Source organism: Nematolebias whitei, chromosome 6, assembly GCF_014905685.2.
Source record: "Nematolebias whitei isolate Nwh7 chromosome 6, NemWhi1, whole genome shotgun sequence".
NCBI classification, from domain to species: Eukaryota; Metazoa; Chordata; class Actinopteri; order Cyprinodontiformes; family Rivulidae; genus Nematolebias; species Nematolebias whitei.
Window position 1 is genome coordinate 49,270,248 of NC_056503.1, and position 20,213 is coordinate 49,290,460.

Here is a 20,213-nt window from a genome sequence, read left to right on the forward strand (position 1 = left end):
GACAGAGGAAACATTGATGGAAGAGATTGTTTAAATTTGTTTACAGCGTTTTCTGATAAGCACCTGCTGAGATGAAATTTACTCTCAGTGACTGTGTAGTCATTTAATGTAAACTCAAAGGTTATTAAAAAATGGTCAGACAGAATAGGATTTTGAGGAAATATTACTAAGTTATTAATCTCGATGCCATAGGTCAGAACCAGGTCAAGGGCGTGATGATGAGAGTGAGTGGGTGTTCGGACGTTTTGGGTGAAACCAATTGACTCAGTTAAATTATTAAAGGCTATGCTTAAGCTATCACTTTCAACATCTACATGAATATTGAAATCACCCATTATTATGATTTTATCAGTATTTAAGTAAGTCAGTTAAGAATTCTGAGAATTCAGACAAAAACTGAGCATAGGAGCCTGATGAACGATATATAACAACTAGTGACGGTGGCCGTTCCATTTTCCATTTAGGATGGGACAGACTTAGAGACAGCGACTCAAAAGTATTATAACTACTAATTGGTTTAGTATTAATTAATAATCCAGACTGAAAAATAAAAGCTACACCTCTGCCTGACCAGTTGTTCTAGGAACATGAAAATTTAAATAGTTAACAGGAGTGGATTCATTTATACTAACAAAATCCTCCTGTTGTAGCCAAGTTTCTGTCAGACACAATAAATCAACATGATGATCAGTTATCAGGTCATTAACTAACAGGGATTTAGAGAAAACAGATCTGATGTTCAATAATCCACATTTAATGATAGTGCTGCTCCACATAAGGTGGGATGGATTCCATCTCTCCGCATCAGACTGGGTTTTCTCCAAAATGCACTCCAGTTGTCTACAAATCCTACGCTGTTGTCAGAGCACCACCTGGACACCCAGCAGCTGAAAGCCGACATACGGCTAAACATGTCATCGTTGGACAGTTTGGAGAGAGGATCAGAGAAAACTACAGTCAGACATAGTTTTTGCGAAGTTGCACACTGAAGCAACATTGATTTTATTGATCTCTGATTTGCGTAGCCGAGAGTCATTTTCGCCGACGTGAATGATAATTTTATTGTATTTCGCCTTAGCCAGTAGTTTCAGGTGGGATTCAGTGTTGCCTCCTCTGGCCCCTGGAATGCATGCGACTGTGGTTTGAGTCGCAGGTGCCACATTTCAGTCTCTGGAGCGGCCAACAACGAGAGTCTGCTCCTCGGCGGGCTTCTCACTAAGCATGGAAAACCGATTTGAAAGTTGAACGAGTCGGCGGTTGACCGAGGGCTTAGTTTTAGTTTTTCTTTGGACTGTCACCTAGTGGGGCTGAGGTTCAGAGCAGCTAAGTGGAGGAAACTGGTTGGAAACTTTTTTTAATGGGAGAAGAATCTTTTGAAAAATTCGAAACGTGAACAGACTGATGGTGAACTGGAGGTTTAGGCTTACTTTGGGTCGATACACTGCGCGCCTGTGGTTCCGAATTGCCAAGGGGAGGAAACTGATTTTAAATGTGATATAACAAGGAAGAAAACTTTTTGAAACATCATTTGAAATATGAACGGGTCGATGAAACAAACGACCAGCATACGAACACTAACAAAAAGTTTAAGGAGCAGAAAAACTGTTTATACTGTAGTAAGTGCAAATCGTATAAAATGTTTAAAGTTTGTTAAATTCTCTCTGAGCAGAGCAGAGCATATTTTTAAGTGTCCACTCCCAAGCAACCGGAAGTCCATGACAGATGTGAGCTGATGTAGGTGAGAGTAGACAGGTGTGGACAGATGTGTAGGACGTCACCTGACAAGCTGATGTCCTTGATGTTCCTGCTGGATGAGTTGTTGATTTCAACGTTAGCTTTGACCGGCTCTCCGTGGTAAAACGTCTGCAGACATAGAGACAGGACGGATGTTAATAGACCTGTCACAATAACAAATTTTGCTGGGCGATTAATTGTCTCAGAAATTATTGCGATAAACGATAATATTGTTAAATTTAAGAAGAAATGTTGGTTAAATTGTTTTGCGTGTAGGACCTTTTTTGACCACTGGATGGCAGTATAAGATGGTTTGAACCGAAGGATAGATAGTGAGGGAGCAAGCGGCGTGTCTCTTTAAGAAAAATGGGAGGGAGGCCCCTTGACGTGACATGGGCTGTCTGTCCTTCCTTTTTTTCAGTTCTCAAAATGGCAGACGCTCGGTGTGGTTTGAGCTCTTTAGCATAGCATTTGTCACACAAAGCTTTTAATAAAAATAAAAAAAATCAGTAAACAAGTTCTCAGCTTTGTTTCGCAGAAAAAAACAACTTTTTACACAAAGGCACGGGTTTCAACCCTGAATTTTGGAGCTTCGACAAGACGGAGGTTTTTTTCCAGAGTTCGGCCTTTTAGCTTAGCTTGTAGCTTAGCTTCTCAGCTTAGCTGCTTTTAACAATACAAAAATGTGATTTTGGATCGTTAAATTGATTTTAAAGAGAAAAGAGAAAGTAAGGGGTCAGTGAAGAACCGGAGTTGAGTCTTTTGTCATCCAGTGTCTTCAGTAGAAAGAGAGAGACATGATAAAGCTGATAAATGAAAACAAGGTTGATCATTTTCATTTATCATGCGATTAATTGATTTATTGTTTATCGTGACAGGCCTAGTTGTTAGCCGTGACACCTGGGGATGTTTTCGGATGTAAGATGTAAATTATGGAAGAATCTTCAGGACCTGAGTCTTTAAATCAAAAACTATAATATCACCAAGGTGTAGTCAAGCTCATCACCTGTAATTATTAAAGTCTGACTGTAAAGTCAGTGCTTCTAGTTCTGAGGGGACGACATGCAACTTACAGCAAACAAGGAATATATTTATCTGTCTGATAAGTTAATCAATTACATACCTTGATAAAATAAAACATACTATATAATGACAAATATGAACACAGGTGAGTCTCACCTGTGGCCAGTCACCTTTGGTTCAAACATGTTAACTCAATAAATGAAGCTGGGATGAAGAACAGGACCAATAGAAACCATGTAGAAATAGAAGATGTGGAAATGGACGATAAGGTCAGAAATCCACCCAAGGCAAGGACCCCCCCTAAAGAACCTTGGATTCTGGACCAGTCCAGAACCAGGTCCACTCTAACCTCTTTGGGCAGGCTGAGCTTCACACGAAGAGGTTTTTCAGACATCAGGAACTCAAAGGTCATGTCTGCCACTGGAACCACCTCGGTGTTCTCAGGACTGAACTGGATTTTTCGGATGGTCAGACGAACTGAACTTCTGCAGACGGGGGACAGAAGACATAGAGGACACGAGACAACACTGATGGACTTGGTTAAGGTTTGCCAAACTGGATCCAGGTCCAGATAAACTGAGTTACACTCACTGCTTGTCGATCTTCTCCTCCTGATTCTCTCCACAGAAAGCTTTAACCTCGAACTCAACAGCACATTTCTGCTCAACACAAACACACAACAGGTGGATGGATGGATGGATGGATGAACAGATGCATAAATGGATGGATGGATGAATAAATGGATAGATGAACGAATGATAGATGGATGGATGGATGGATGGATGGATGGATGGATGGATGGACAGATGAATGGATGGATGAATAAATGGATGGATGAATGGATAGTTGAATGAATGGATAGATGGATGGATTGATGAACAAATGCATAAATACATGGATGATAGATGGACAAATGAATGCAAGGATAGATGTATGAATGGATGGATGAATGGTTGGATGAATGGGTGGATTGACAGATGGATGAACAGATGGATGGACAAAAGGATGGACTGACAGATGGATGGATAGGTGGATGGATGGATGAATGGATGGATGGATGAATGGTTGGATGAAGGGATGGATTGACAGATGGATGGACTGATGGATGGATTGACAGATGGATGGACTGATGGATGGATGGATGGATGGATGAACGGATGGATAGATGGATGGATGGATGGATGGATGGATGGATGGATGCTTCTGGTACCTTCCCCTCATCAGTGGGACCGGGCTGAAGACTGACGGAACACGGCAGGTTGTCTGGAAACTGAAAAAAAAAAAAAAAGACTTATTTTGAAAACTGCAGACAAACTGATCTGGGTCAGACCAAAGTCCAAGCTGGACCTTGAAATAAATCTCAGACATGGATCAGAACGTGGTCTTGGATTAGACCCTGGTCTTGGATTAGACCCTGGTCTGGGATGAGCTCTTCCCTCACCTCGAAGAAGAAGGGGTAAGCGTTGTCTCCCAGTTTGCGCAGCAGCTTCTGCTGGATCTTGGTGTGGGTCAGCTGTTCTTTGTCCTGCAGTTCTGGAAACACCTGACGGGTCACCACAAACAGGTCCCTCCTGAAGGCCACGCCCATCACGTCCATGTCTTGGCGGCCATAGCGGAACGTACATGACAGCATCACGTACACTGCCCGAGACAAAACAGAACCGTGTGAGGGGAGACGCAGTGCAAGAATTGACTACCAGATTCTGGATCCAGTGGACCATGTGATCCTGGATGGAACCGAGGCGATTCGACAAACAGTAGCATGATGAAACCGTCACGTTAAATCTGGTTCAAAAACCCTGATGGGAGTCCTGAGACTGAGGTGGGAGGAGCCACAGACTCACCTTTCTTTCCTTTGAGCTGCATGGGGTCAATCACAATCACTCCGTCTGTCAAACAGGAAACAGGAAGTGTCCACATCACACAACGATTTCAACGTGGATCGTCTAATCTACTCCCACCGGGCATGTGCAGAAAACACAAACAGATGTTTCTGGTGAAAGCAGAAGATAAGCTGCTGAGGACCAGCAGGGCTGAAAGACTGTTTGTTCCCTGCTGGTTTTGGTTGTGACTCTTCTGCAGAAACATCTCAGGATCTTCTGAACAGTTGCAGAGACGAATTTGAACCATTTAAGGAGGACATTGTCTCCATTTTTGACATCTGAAGTCAACTAAACAGAAACCTCCAGTCCACACTCAAACAAAAACCAACAACAACTATCGACCGTAACAAGACTTACCAACTGGATCCACAAAGTCACAGTGGTCTACAAAGTCCCTCTTGGCCATGTAAACCGCCACCTGTAAGACAGAACAGAGGGCATCACATCAGGGTTAGTGTGGATGGATGGACAGATGGACAGGTGGATGGATGACTTACAGACTTGTCTCTGGACACCTTCTTGAAGACAACGTGTTTTGGACTCATGTTGACTGACGGATTTCTGACCTGAAACAAAATTTTAATGTTTTTCAACTTGAAGTCAAAACGTGAAAAACCGGTTCCAGCCCCTGATCCAGAACCTCCTCCAGCAGCAGAACCCTCAGTGGTTTTCTGTAGGACTTCATCAGTCTCTTTCATGGTTGTGGAGGAGTTTGGCCCACTCTTCTTTCCATCATTGCTTCAGTTCATTGAGGCTTCTGCTTTATCCAGACCTCCATGGTACCATGGCTGATGGATCTTCAGACACGGGAGGCCTCGCAGAACTACATTCGTTCACCCAGTGCTGTTTCTGTTTCTTCATGAATGAATCCACTGATTAATGGGAGAATACTCAAACCACCGTGATCTCTAAACCAGTTGTTGAATCAAGTGTTTACTTATGGAGGTTAACTAGTAACATGTTAAAATACACCAGATTTTTTGTCTCTGAGTTGGAAATGTCCCCAGATTTAATTTAAGAAGTCTGGTCACCTTATGCAAGGAGCCCAAACCATCAGCCCTCCACCACTACGTTGACAGCAGTGCATTGTGGGTAAACATCTGTCCTTTGGTCTGGAAGTTTGGACCTTTGTCCCAGGAGTCTTGCGGCTCCTTCAAATGAAACTTTCCGAACCTAAGTTGTGCTGCCATGTTGTTTTTAAGAGGCTTCCTCCTGCAGCCCTTCCAAACAAACCATAACCTTTGACCTGATGTCTTTCCATCTTGACATTGTGCTAACACACACCTGTCAGCTCCAGAGCAGCAAAAGCACCTGCTTTTATAGAGGTGATCTGATTGATGATTAATCAATACATTTGATCAGCAGCTCATGGCTGACCCTGAACCTCTGTGGAACTGGAACCAGTCACAGCTTTAACTTTTAGTTTCTGTTTGAGAATGACTCAGTGGAATGGTTCTGATCCACCACAGACAGCCGCTGAGTTTCCAGGTAAAATCAGAAGAAACATGAAAACAGACTGACCTGAAGCAGCAGCTGCAGTGATGACGAAGGTGATGAAGACTCAGCAGCTGATCAGGTGTATTTATAATCTGTGCACACGCAGCAGGCTGATCATTACTCTAATCCTGCAGATCTGCAGCTCCAGCAAACAGTCGGAACTTTCCATCAGTCAACAGCACGAATGTGTCATTTTGTGTTATTTTAGCCGTTCATATCAAAACATTCGGCTCATTTAGGAGCTGTGACTTTTAGTTTTTGAAAATGTTATACTTTTCAAAGTATTTAACTTTTACCTTCACCTAAAAGTACACTGAGATAATTGCTTCATTTCCTTCAAAAACTTAATTCTTTTAAAAATCGGCTCCATTTTCTGGCTGTTTTGTGTTTTCTTAAGCTACTTTTAGCTACTAGTATCATTCCACTTTTAGAATAGCATTCTGCTACTAACAGCTAAACTTCTTTTAGCTGCTCCTTTTTGGTTTTAGCCAGTGTTTTGCTTGTTACTACTTTACATATTTTTTGCTTTTAGTTAGCATTTTGTTAAATACCAAAAGGTCCATGCTCAATAATCCAGGTATACAATCCAACATTTTTCAGCCAGGTCATCTGGACAGTTTCTTTTTTTGCTGAAACGTTTCACCTTCCATCCAGAAGGCTTCGTCAGTCAAGGAAACACACAACAAAAATGGTTCTTCCCCCAACAGATTACTCCAAAGTGGAACAAACCAGTTATGTTGGTGTTATTTTTGTTGTGTGTTTTCTTCACTGATGAAGCCTTCTGGATGGAAGGTGAAACGTTTCAGAAAAAAAAAAAAAAAGTCCAATGACCAGACTGAAAATTGTTATTTTCACTATTTAGTTTTTAGCTAATCTTGGATACATTTAGCCAATGTGTTGTTGTAGCTAGCTTTTTGCTACATTTAGCTATTTGCTATTTATTTAACATTTTGTTTCCGTTTGGTTATAGCTAGTGTTTTCTTCTTAGCTAGTTAACTTAGTTTTTAGCTAACATTTAGCTTCTTTTGAATTTAGCTACAACTTTGTTTTTAGCTAGCCTTTGGCCACATTTAGTTAGCATTTTTCCACTTTAGGCTTTGAGCTAACATTTAGCTTCTTGTTGGTTTTAGCTGCAAGAACTTCATTTTATAATTTAGCGGTCAGCAGTCTGACCACTGGTCAGGTGGAGTCTCTGATCCGATCAGCTCTGACAGAGTCAGCAGTCTGAGCGCTGACAGCAGCTGAACCAGGACATCTCGGATCATAATCCCACCAGGACCAAAACATTCTGCCTCCTCAGAACTGGCTTCTGGTTTTTGGTCCCAGAACCTCTGAACCTGAAGCAACAAACACACATGGACTTTGAGGGTAAACAGGTTTTATTTGGATCAATCAGCTGATCAGATTCATCTCTGCTGCTTCTGGATCAGAACTCACCTGCAGGATCCACCAGGACTTCCTGTCACTCTCTGGGGGTTAATGAGTGACAGACCTAACAGCCAATCAGAGCACAGCTTCAATAATGACCTGCCCAGGATCACCTAAGCTCCGCCTCTTCCTCAGTTTACCCTCATCTCCTTCATACACAAAATCACACCTTCCCACAATGCCTTGCAGCAACATACATTAAATAAAAACACATCTCCAGCAGATTGCTGGACAACATGGCCGCCGTCACCCGAACATGGAGTCACTAATCTGCAGTTTCACTGAAAAGCACCATCTGGCACTAAGGTCCCAAATTAACAAACAATCTGATCAAGAAAACCAATCAATGAGGCCACGCCCACTTCTTGTGTGACGGATTACTGATTGACAGAAACAGTTTGTTGAACCACAAGCGTTCATTTCAAGTTATCCGAAACAGACATTTGTTTTTTAATCTGATGTCGCCGCAGCCAAATCAAACCAAACAATGGATTTTCAGTGAATTCTAAAGATATCCAGCTAAAATCCAGTGTGGTAGTAGCTGAGGGTCATTCCAAACAGACTGAGCGATTTCATAAGACATTGATACTTCGTGTAACGATACGTTGACAAGTTTTGTTGGTTTTTAAACAGATTTTTGTTTGGGTCTCTGGCAGGAAAGGTGGCAGGCGTTAAGCCTTCTTGGCCTCTGATTGGTCAGAACTGAAGCTTTGCTCTGATTGGTTGGCTCAGAGGCACATCAGGTTCCAGACACATTAGTGTTTCGTTGGTGTGTGTCTGTTACACACTTTCAGATAAAAACATCTCAAACTCGTTTTTAATCCCAGAACATCCTGAACCACTTTATGAAGTACTTCCTGTTTTGGGTCCAACTGACATATGAGGCTCAGAAACTTTTATTGTGAAGTACTTCCTGTTTCAGGTCCTTCTCTTTGCCACTCTTTAGTGTTCAGCTCAGCGTCAGCTGTCAATAAAACTTTAACAATCAGACGGCGTGCAGAGCGAGCTCCTTCTACTGTCACAGTTAAAACGACACCGAACATTAAAAGCTCCACCCATTTCCTCAGCAGCTTCAGAGCGCCGTTCAACAAAGACGATGGCTCCGCCCACTTGTCTCCAGCCTATCACATGTCAGACCACAGAATGGCCTTGCTGCCCTTCTCCACGCTGGCGACGTATGTTCCCGACGGCGACCACGACACTGAGTTGATGGCAGAGCTGCACACAAGAGGTCAAAGGTCAAGCTGCACCTAATTTTTAACGCTATTCACAACCAGAACCAGACCAGCTCTTACTTGTGGTGTCGGTCCAAAGTTCGATCCACCTTCCCCGTCAGGACGTTCCAGATGTACAGAGTTCCTTCGGCTGATCCTCCAGCCACGTAACTGCCGTCAGGACTGACACAAACAGACTGATGGTTGGTTTCAGACAGAACCAGAACCACATCTGGATCTTTGACTTGCAGAAGAAAAACTCACCTGAAGGTGACTCTGGTCCAGTCAGCTCCGCACTTGAAGCCCTGAGCACTGAACACACAAACATATGTTACAAGTCACTGGTAATTTCTCTGAACGCCAGTTTCCTGTGTGTCCACCAGTCTCTGAAATGGACAAAACGTTTATTCAGCATGGAAAAACATGGCTGCCACCCCGTTTATTTGATTAATGTAAACTAATTTACATTGATTTAATTTACTTTATTGCAAACAAGACAATTGTGTGTCAAGGAGACAAACCTGCATGAATAGAGTGTCAATGAAAATAAATAAATAAATAAATAAATAAATGTTTGGAGAAAGGAGAACATCATTCCTGCAGAAGAAGCTTATTCTATCTGTGAAACATGGTGGTGTTAGTATCATGGTATGGGTCTGTTCTGCTGCATCTGGACCAGGACTTCTTGCCATCATTGATGGAACAATGAATTCTGAATGATATCAGAGAATTCTGAAGGAAAATGTCAGAACATCTGTCCATGAACTGAACCTCAAGAGAAGGTGGGTCATGCAGCAACAATGACCCTCAGCACACAAGTGGTTCTACCAAAGAACGGGTCAAGAAGAACAAAGTTCATGTTCTGGAATGACCAAGTCAAAGTCCTGACCTTCATCCAATCCAGATGTTGTGGAAGGACCTGAAGCTGCAGTTAATGTGAGGAAACCACCAACATCCAGAGTTGAAGCTGTTCTGTACGGAGGAATGGACTAAAAGCACTGGGGGGGGGTGTCACACCAGGTACTAAAAGCAAAGGTTCACATACTTTTACCACTAATCTGTAATATTGGATCATTGTCCTCAATAAATAAATGACCAAGTTTAATATTTAGTCTCATTTGATGAACTGGGTTCTCTGGATCTACTTTTAGGACTTGTGTGAAAATCTGATGATGTTTTAGGTGAAACTGATGCAGAAATATAGAAAATTAAAGAGTTCACAAACTTTAAGCACCACTGTATTTGTAACTGAGAGGAGCTGAGGGCAACCCAGCCACCAGGGAGCACCAGCCAGTGGATCTCTGGTTCTGGTCCCAAGCTCGGGTAAATGGTGAGGGTTGTGTCAGGAAGAGCATCCCACGTAAAGCACTTGCCAAAACTTCACTGCGAGTTTATCAAGGCAACACCAGACCGGATCAGTCGAGGCCCGGGTTAACAACGACCGCCACCGCTGCTGTTGACAAACGGGGTGCTGGTGGAAACTGTGCTGCTGTTAGTGGAAGACCACGAGGAGGGAAACGTGTCATGAGACAGAGGAGAAGAGGAAAGTGAAGAATGTAGGACTGAGGGCTGCAACTCTAAATGTGGGGACAATGACAGGCAAGGGTGGAGAGCTGGCTGACATGATGCTGAGAAGGAAGGTAGATGGTATACATGTTCAAGAGACCAAGTGGAAGAACAGCAACTCACGTTTTATAGTTTGTAAAGATGTTCTGAACTTCAGGTGTTTGTGTGTGGATTACAACAACGTAAACAACAAGTAAGACATTCTGTTTAACTTCCTGTTTGAGCTCCAGGAACAAGTTTGGTTCCTGCCTCAGGTGTTCAGAGCTTCCTGTCAGAGCCAGGTGAACTCACCTGAAGGTCTGCCGGACGGCATTGGTGCGCAGGTCGATGATCTTCAGCAGGTCGTCTCTGGAACAGGTGAGCAGCTCGGTGCGGTCGTGGTTCAGGTCCAGAGACGTCACCCGACCCATGAGCTCGATTTCCCGTACGATGCTCTCTGCCCTGCCCGACACACACAAACACATTATCCAGGTGAGTTCCTCCTTTATAACGATCCGATAATCAGCAGCGCCGGACAGGACACACACTGATCAATAATCAGAACCTCAGCAGTCCATCAAGGATCAGAACCCACCTGATGTCCCAGAACCGGACTTTCTTATCGAAGTGTCCACTCATGACGCACTGCTCCGTGCACACAATGTCATTACAGCTGGAGCCAGCAAACACAGTCTTCATACCTGCACAGGTGAAGTCAAAGGTCATGGGTCAGAGGTCAGCGATACCATCACACCTGCAGGCCCTGACCAACCACGTACAGACTTTGCTGCGCAGGTCCCACAGTTTGAGCGTGCGGTCGTAGCTCCCCGACACAATGCGGGCGTTGTCCAAGAGGAAGCGAGCGGACAGCACCTTCCCGCTGTGACCCGTCAAGGTGTGCTGCAGGTGCAAACACAAAAGAGAGGTGAGGTCAGAGGTCACCTGACCGCAGAAACTAAAGCTCAGAGAACTGCTGACACCAGAACCCACCCTCAGTCTGTAGTCATCCACGGTCCAGATCCGACTGGCAAAGTCATTGGAGGCAGCCAGCAGGTAGGATCCCTGACACACGAAAAGGTAAACAACAAGCAGGTAAACAACAACAGCAAACAATCATAGTAACTGAGGACTCACAGCACTGTCGAACTCGATGCTGGTGATTCCAGCGTTGCTGCCGGTCAGCGCACCTTTAGCCTCACAGCGACCTGAACACACGCACGCACAGGTTTTCTGTGAGTTCTTGTTCTGTTGTCTAAGAGTCACAGCTGTTTCATTTAGACAATCCTGCATCCTGATTGGACGAGACAGAATCAGCATCAGCTTCCTCATTGGTCGGTTTAACGTTGTTGTGATCCGATTGGTTGAAATTAACTTTGAATCACGAAACAAAAGATGATTTAATTTATAAGATTTGCAACATCACAAACATAAAACTTGCTGCTGTGATAAACATTTGGTTATGTACTCTGATTACTCCACATACTTACTCAGATTACTCTGTGCCCACACTTCTATTACTCTATGGCTGTACTCAGATTACCATGTTCTTCTATTACTTTATGGCTGTACTCGGATTACTGCAAGCCCGTACTCGGATTATTTCTCTGATGAAGGTCTCAGACTGAAAACTTGAGATCAGCTCCCTCCTCCTCTCCTGCCCGACGCTCCGATCTGATTGGCTGTGTTGGATGTCAATCATCATCACAGAGAGACTGCAGGTTCTCAGTGCAGCCTCCCTGTGATGTCACATCCTGTGTGTCAGCAGCTGCTGGGCCCATGGCTGCATCACTGGAGCATGATGGGAGCAGAGAGCGAGCTGCTGGGAGCCAGAGGCAGCAGAGGATTGTGGGCGATCAGACCTTTTACACCTCATCACTGACCTTCAGATGTGAGTGGCAGCATGGACAGGTGTGTGCGTGTAACTCACCTGCGACCACCTCCCACAGCTTCACCCTGCGGTCCATCCCTCCTGTTGCTAGGAGACGGGAACTGGGGCTGAACCTCACAGCGTTTACCTCACCGTCATGGGCTTCCTGATGGCAGAAACACAAACAGGTTTCAGAGCAGCTGACGTTGTGTCCGACCTCGGACCAAACCGGGCTTCGAACAGAACCTCTTCATGTTTGGATGCGTCTCGACATCAGCTGGTACCGACTGCAGCTGAAACTCTTCACCGGATACTCACAAACACATGCAGCGCTGTGGACGGCACTCGGACCTCTGCGCACACTCCTGAAGGCGTCTCGGTGGGATCTGGCGATGTGCTGAAGGAGTTGGCAGATCGACGCCTGCTGAGGAAGAGGAGGAAGAAGAAGAGTTCACAAAGTGATTAGGAACCAAGAGGAACCGACGCAGTTCATATGCAGAGGAACTACAGCTGGTTTAATGAAGTAACGTTCCTTGTTTATCAGGGCTGGCAGTTTACGGCTCTTCTTCTGTTCCCAACATGATTTTTTTTGCCTCGTGGTCCGTTTCAACACGGAGAACACAAACCAACCCCTGGAGAACATGGAACACAGAACCTGTCAGATACATACCCAAACATGTTAGAGATGGAGTCGAGAAGTCCAGCGGGAGGCGGCTGGGATGTCTTCCTGCTGTGAGACACACACGTTTTAAAACACTGCACAACAGAATCACAAGGACGACCCGCGGGACTGGACCAGGAGGACGCCACTGAGTTGACCGGCAGAACTGAACCGTGGGACGGAACAGCCTCTGCAGAGGACCTGTCACCTTCTGTGGACTTCGATCAGCGTTTGGACTGCAGACCGATTCAGATTGACCCGGGATAATTCAGGAAATGATGTCAAACTGAATTCAGATTATTTCAAAACAGTTTCACAATGAATTCAGGATAATCTTCAAATGTTGCGAGCCTGATCCCAGGATGATCTCACACTGGTTTCAGGAACATCTTGAACTGAACTCTGCATCACAGATCACCTGCAGACTCACCTCAGAGTCTTGCCCATCGGCCGGTTGGGGGATGTCTCTCCTGCTCCGTTCCCTCCGTCCTCAGCCAGCACCTCAATGTCGTCGTCCCTGAAGAGGAGGACACACACATTCAGACCCGGACTCAGCTCTGGATCAAACAGAACCCAGAGGAAGAGTCACTGACGGCTCGATGGGGAGCGGTTCCTTGGCGGCGTCAGCCAGATCCTTCTGCAGTTTGGCCTGTCGGCGCCTGGAACACAAACGGCCGCCATCACATCAGAGACCCACGCCACAAAGACCCCAACATCTGTTACCACAGAGGCTCTGCCCACCTGCTGTCCTTCTCATTCTCTGCGTTTAGTCGGTTGGCCTCCTGAGCCTTCTCAGCCATCCAGCGGGACACCAGCTCCTGGTTGTCCTCTGTGGTCTTCCTCAGTTTCTCCTCCAGAGCTGAGAAGGTGATCTGCAGGGCGTCATACTCGTCCTTCAGCGTCTGATTGGCCTGCTCCAGCTCCTGCGGGAAAACAGGAAGTTGCTGTGGTCATGTGACCAAGGACACAGGAAGTTGCTACAGTCACATGATCAGGTCAGCTGACTGCTCTCAAACGGATGAAGGTCTCAGGTTGAAAACTTGAGATCAGCTCCCTCCTCCTCCTCCTCTTTAGGCTCCATGTAGGTTGGTTGTGTTGGATGTCAAACATCATCACAGAGAGGCTGTAGAGTCTCAGAGCAGCTTCTCTATGATGTCACATCCTGTGTGATGTCACATCCTGTGTGTCAGCAGCTGCTGGACCCATTGCTGCATCACTGGAGCATGATGGGAGCAGAGAGCGAGCTGCTGGGAGCCAGAGGCAGCAGAGGATTGTGGGCGATCAGACCTTTTACTCCTCATCACTGACCTTCATCGGGTGAGAGCACCTGAGTCTAGGTGAGGTGGACGTACCTGCAGGCTGTTCCTCAGCTCCCGACAGTCTCCCTCCAGGCTGGAGACCTGCTGCTGATATTCCAACATCCTGAAACAGGACCACAGGTTATCGGCTGCTGCAGGTGATCGCCTCTGCTCAGGTGTGTGTGTTCCCTCACCTGGCCTCATTGCTCTGGATCTCTCTGTCCTTCTGTTGGATCTGGTTGTTGAGCTCGATCACACTCTGAGCCAGCTGCACAACAAGAGACATTCAGTCCTAAAATCCCTGGAACACGTCACCTTTCGTCACTATGCCCCCCCGACAGGACAGGTGTGGATGATGACGTGACTTCCTGTGACTGACCTCTCCTCGTTTTTTGTGCAGCTCCGTCAGCTCCTCCTGATGGCGAATCCTCATCTGAGCCATTTCCTGCTGCAGGGTCGAGTCCACCGGTCTGAGGGGACAGGACCAGGAACAGTGTTAGAGAATGTGTCACTGTGGACAAACTGATCTGATTTAGGACAGTCAGAATGTCTTCATTAGTCTTTGTCCATCCCCAATGTCTCACCCGGCCTCATGTCCCCTTTGGACATCATATTTGTCTGTCTGGTATCTCTCTGTGAGGACGGTTTGCAGGTCCGATCTCTCCAGGAGACGATTGTCTGAAACAACCAACATTGATCAATTTTGTGTCCTCTGTGTGTGTAATTTGTGTGTGTCTTCTCTGTGTGTGGGTGTGTGCGCGTCTGACTCACACTGGTGGACGATCTCCTCGAATGTTTGTCTCTGAATTCGGTCTCTGAGCTTCAGCTGCTCTGAGATGTGTCTCTTCCACTCCATCACCTCCTGAACAACCAATCAGAACGGTTTCTTTCGAAGGCCACGCCCACTGCTCTAGAATCACAACCAATCAGATCAGTTTCTCTGAGTTCAACCAATGAAATCACTATTTTCAATTCAGAGCTTTTTTATTTTATTTTTTTTAATCAGAGACCAGGTCTGGTGGCTCTGATCAGCAGATGTTACGGTAAAATAAAATTAGCATTCGAAATGTAAATAAAAGCTTAGGTGATTGATTGACTGTCAATTACTCTGAGATGAAATGTCATTGTTTGATTTTCTTGGTCTGTTTTCTTGACCTGACCCAGCTGATGCAGTTGGACCTGTTCTGGGCAGAAGTTCTGTTTACATTTTGTGTTTATTAATGTAAACAACAACAAGCGTTCCACAAAATAATCCGGTCTTACTTTTAGAGATCAGACTGAGGTCACTGAGACAGGAACCAGTAGTAACCCAGTTTGCTTTAAGGACCCTGGACAGCCCCCCCTGGGACCCCTGACTCTTGGGGGCACCCGGACTCAGACTGTTAGCTCTAGATTCCTGTGTTGGAAAAGGTGGGACTGAGGAATCAGGAAAGCAATGAGTTCTGGTTCCTGGAACCGGTTCTTGAGACCGACATGAACAAAGTACGGTCTATGAACCACGGAAACCCAGAGATCACGTGAAGCTGCGCTTATTAAAATCATTAAACACAAATGTTTATAGCAGCTGATGAAACAAACACGTGATCACTCAGGTGGAGCTCACCTGTCCTCCAATCCGTACAGCAGGGAAGAAGCGCGGCGGGTCAGAACCAGAACCACCATGTCACTTCTCCAGACAGTTAGCATCAGCTGCTAACAGACTGAGCCGGGTTCTTCACACTACAGCTGCCGGTAAATTCCCGGTAAATTACAGTGACTCAACACGTTAGCATTAGCATGTTAGCTGCGGAGATCCGCCCCCCCCCATAAAAACGATGAAGTGACGTCACTCACAGAGTCCGCGAGCGCCCCGAGGGTTGGCAGTTCTTCTCCGTTTGTTTCCGGTCACCGAACAGGGATCCCTCACGGTTCTGGACGGGTAACGGTTCCGTTTATATTTCGAACCGATTCCAGCTGCTGCTGCAGCTCTCCGCCTTGCGCCATTTTGGCTTTGACTAACACTTCCGGGAGGAAGCGGTGCAGTGACGTCATCACAATTTGCTGCTTCGCGTTGTTTCTTGCTGGTGAAAATTGGCTCTATGGCGCTCCATGCGGTCACATCGGGGATCACAGTCATTTTTTACATTCCATTCAACCTTTATTTCTGCAGGCTAGTCTCACTGAGCCTCGAGGACTCATTTACAAGAGAAACCCGTTTTAAACAAAGAATTCACAATTGTTCAATAAAAAGACTCAAAATAAAAGCAACTTTTAACATTTCTTTTTTGTTCCAATCATCTACACCGCCCTATGATCTAGCCGTTTGTTGTTACATTTTCTTTTGAATACCATTTTATTTTTCACTTGTTAAAAAAAAAAAAACTCAATTTGAATACATCTTTTATGATTATCCACTGTTGTCATCACGCTTTGTTAAAATCACGTCTCTTGTAAATGAGTCGCCGAGGCTCAATGGGATTGACCTGCTTAAATAAAGGTTGAATGAATTGCGGGGACATTTATACACCTAGTTTGCATTTCACCAACATCCACCAAAGAGGACAGTAACTCTTGATCATTGGCCCCTCCTCCCTGACACTTGACTCCTCCTGTCTGATCCATCGCGTTTCACACGCCCCCTCCTTACCAACCATTGGCTCCTCCTCTTGAATTTTTTCCTCATACTCACTGACCCTAGCTCCACCATGACCTTGTCTACCTCTACGCCTCAAACCACTGGCCCCACCTCCTGGACAATTGGTCCCGCCTCTCAGACCCATAGCTCCACCTCCTGATCATTGAATCCTCCTCCCTGCCCTTTTCGTTTTTTATTCACATGGATGGGCTGAATATTTTCTTCATCATCTTCTACCTCTTACCTGTACTTGGGTCACAGAGGCAACAGCTCCAGGACAGAAACCCACACAACCCTCTTCCCAGCAACACTTTATAGCTGGTCCTGGAGGACCCCAAGCCAGAGAAGATACACCATCCCTCGCAATATTTTCTGGGTCGTCCCAGGGGCCTTCTACCTGTGGGGTGTGCCCGGACAACCGAACCATCTCAATTGACTTCTTTCAAAGTAGAGAAGCAGCGGCTCAACTCCAAGCTCCGCCCCCAAGATGACGGAGCTCCTCCTATCTCCAAGGCTGAGCCTGGCCACCCTGCAAAGGAAGCTCATTTCGGCCACTTGTATCCAGTTTCGGTCATGATCCAAACCCCATGACCACAGGTGGAGTTTGGTACAAAGACAGACCAGTTAATAGATCTGCCTTTCAACTCAGCTGACCAAAGCAACACCCTCATTACTGAGGACGAGGCCCCAATCCGTTGATCCATCTCCCAGTTCATCCCATCACTGATGAACAAGAAGCTCAGATACGCGACTCCCCGCCCGATCCGAAGGAGGCGTTCAACCTGAGAACGAATTTAAACCGGTTCAGTTCTTCAGTTCAGATGAAACTGTTGCTCTAAAAACACAAACGGGTTTAAAGTTCTTCCTCAGATACGTTTATTTTCCAAACCGGTTTCCTTTTTGTATCCTGCTTTCATTAATTTTGTAGTTTTGATTTTAACAAAATGTCCAGAATCATCAGTGATTATTGATCATGTAGTTCAGGTTTAAACACGTAATCTTTATTTAAAATGTACATGTGTAGCTTCAGGGGCTAAAGGAGTTTAAACAGTATATTCACAAAGTTGAACTTCACAGTAATTTTTTGAAGAATGCCAGATCAAAAACTTTATTTTTATTTTTTAGGAGCAAAAAAGGTTTTCTTAAAAAAAAAAAAAAAAAAAAAAAAAATAATTCAAAATATTTTCCAATTCCCATTAAACAAAAACGTCTTAACCTCAGCATCGAGAAAATTTAGGAATTTTTCTAAAAGTATTTACAGGATGTAAATGAGGAGTCTGGTTGAAAACAATCATTTATTGATTTATTGGTTCAGAGAAAAATAATCATCATTAAAATTCAACCGATCACAATGAATATTTAGTATGAAGAGATAAAAGTGATCAATAAACTGAAGATCTAAATATTAAAATTTAAAGTAAACAAAATAAAGCGCTTTAGTTTGTTCCCCTGATTTGTACCTATTCACTAGTATTGATTAACCATCTGCTTAAGTTATTGATCACAGTAAAACATCTTTTTAGAGGAAATAAGTTTATTTAGACAACAAATAAAAACAGTTTAAAAAAATCCCCTTTGACCCTCCTGCTGTCCGAGTGTGAGACCCACAAAACCTCAGAACTGACTGAGGCCTTGTGGGTCGCTTTGACCCAAGGGCAGCAGGAGGGTCAATAATCAATAAAAGTGATCAGTACCACTCAGGCTTCAGCCTGCAGAGGGAGTCAGACAGGTGCATCATGGGAAAATTGTGATTTGAAAAATTATTTGATCTGTTTCACCTGCAGTCTGAAAGCTTTTGGTTGATCAATACAAAGATTACAGCTTTAACTCATCCCCTACACTTCCATCAATAGGTAATCAATATAAAATCTGACTGATGAATTATCAAAGCAACTTCATTTATATCATTTAAAGAACAAAAACAAATGTGTAGTTTATCAAACTCTTAGATCTGTCAGCTGATCAGCTCACTAATCACCAATCAATAATGGGCTTCAGCCAGTCAGATACTCTACTTGGAGTAAATCAGTGACTTTCAGACAGGAAACCAGAACCTGATCAATTCAGGAAACAAACAAACAACAAACATTTTTAAATTATTATTATTATTATTATTATTGTTAATAATAATAATAATAATGTCAAGTTCTGGCTTTTACCATTTATTGATTTGGACAGAGTAGATCCAGGTTCAGGTTAACCTTTAACTTGAAGTTCAACTGATCAATAAGTGATCAATAAAAGTGATCAGAGACAGATCCTGGAGCGTTCAGATGCTGCATTAAATACAATCATTTAATTTCAGGAAGAACCTTTGAAAAGGATCAGTTCTGAGCTGGACCCTGCTTGGGTCTGTGACCCCCCACCATCAGGCCGTTGGTTCTGGTTTGGGGGGCTCATGGATGGTCATGGAGTCCAGAGAGGACAGGTCATCTGATTCTGGAAGCAGCTCCTGCTTATCGCTGTGAGACAGGAAGAGAGGTTTCAGTGACAGGTGTTCACCTGGACAGGTGTGCTCGTCAGCAGGTGGTCATGTGACGCGCTCAACCTAAAGGGGGCGCCGCTGACATCACATCATTACCTGGCAGAAGAGCGGCGGGACAGGCGGTGACGTCTCAGCGTGAAGATGACGAGTGTTGCCAGCAGCAGAACAGACATGACGGCCAGAGTGACGAAGAGGAAGAAGGCTGCAGGAAATGAGAGGGTATGAAGATCTAACAGAGGCTCTTATTCTGAAAATACTACATAGGAAGCTCGTTTCTATCAGCAAAGAATAAGACCCGCCCCCTGAAGTCAGACGACATTCACAGTCCTTACAAAAAGCGACAAAGACTGCAGAAAATGAGCACTGACATCAGTCAGCTCTTATTGTGAAAAAAGTCTAGACAGGAAGCAAGTTTATACTGATCATGGATAAAACCGGCCCACTGAAATGAAAAGAGGCAGTACATGTCCTATAAAACAGTGGTTCTCAAACTGGGGTCCCTGGATCCCAGGGGGTCCGCGAGCTTTCTGTAATAAGTCAAAGAAGCGGTAAAACATTTATTATGTTCAATATGTGAATAGGTAAAGTTTTAAAGTGGTTTTTGATGCTGTTAATTTTCTCAATATTGTAATTTTTGGAAGTTGAAATTAAAAATTTTGTTAACCGTGTCTTCCTGTCTAGACTTTTGTTAATTGTTTTTTTCACCACTCGCTCTCGTGCAAGACAGACGCTCTTCTTCCCTCTCCCGTCCCCCTCCTGCTTTTTTGCTCTCTGTCTGTGTATCGGAGTTCCTGTTACACATCTTCCAAAATGTAAACTACCGTCATGGATCTGATCATCTGGACTTTCAACGAAATTGAGAATATATTTTTCAACCAAACGACAAAGAGCCCTCATGCCCCGCTGAGACTCACGCTGCAGGATACGTCATGGATCTGATGTGTCTTTCTGTATTGTCTCAGGA

At 44.6% G+C, this 20,213-nt stretch overlaps 2 protein-coding genes and 2 non-coding genes across 4 annotated transcripts in view; all 4 read right to left on the reverse strand.

The window, feature by feature from the left end:
• Positions 1-6,189, reverse strand: part of LOC119410817 (S-arrestin) — a 14,939-nt gene extending 8,750 nt beyond the window's left edge. Inside the window, exons 1-9 of the mRNA XM_037677738.1 lie at positions 6,162-6,189; positions 5,138-5,206; positions 4,998-5,058; positions 4,602-4,646; positions 4,199-4,398; positions 3,968-4,027; positions 3,349-3,416; positions 3,107-3,242; positions 1,779-1,863 (exon numbers count right to left, since the gene is read on the reverse strand). Of these exons, the coding sequence (XP_037533666.1) occupies positions 1,779-1,863; positions 3,107-3,242; positions 3,349-3,416; positions 3,968-4,027; positions 4,199-4,398; positions 4,602-4,646; positions 4,998-5,058; positions 5,138-5,185 (703 nt within the window). The 5' untranslated portion in view covers positions 5,186-5,206; positions 6,162-6,189. The remainder of the gene's footprint in view (positions 1-1,778; positions 1,864-3,106; positions 3,243-3,348; positions 3,417-3,967; positions 4,028-4,198; positions 4,399-4,601; positions 4,647-4,997; positions 5,059-5,137; positions 5,207-6,161) is intronic.
• A 1,309-nt stretch (positions 6,190-7,498) lies between these two features.
• On the reverse strand, positions 7,499-16,150 carry atg16l1 (ATG16 autophagy related 16-like 1 (S. cerevisiae)). The gene is made up of 20 exons (XM_037677737.1): positions 15,984-16,150; positions 14,922-15,060; positions 14,735-14,828; positions 14,530-14,620; positions 14,345-14,418; positions 14,205-14,274; positions 13,594-13,775; positions 13,446-13,511; positions 13,283-13,369; positions 12,862-12,921; positions 12,510-12,615; positions 12,252-12,357; positions 11,459-11,529; positions 11,315-11,386; positions 11,104-11,224; positions 10,920-11,025; positions 10,637-10,786; positions 9,044-9,091; positions 8,861-8,962; positions 7,499-8,783 (listed from the first exon to the last, which is right to left on the reverse strand). The coding sequence occupies exons 2-20, from the start codon at positions 15,004-15,006 to the stop codon at positions 8,690-8,692; spliced, it is 1,785 nt and encodes a 594-aa protein (XP_037533665.1). The 5' UTR covers positions 15,007-15,060; positions 15,984-16,150; the 3' UTR covers positions 7,499-8,689.
• LOC119411594 lies at positions 11,937-12,205 on the reverse strand. The gene has a single exon (XR_005186894.1).
• Positions 13,876-14,161, reverse strand: LOC119411595. The gene has a single exon (XR_005186895.1).
• Positions 16,151-20,213: the final 4,063 nt, after the last annotated feature.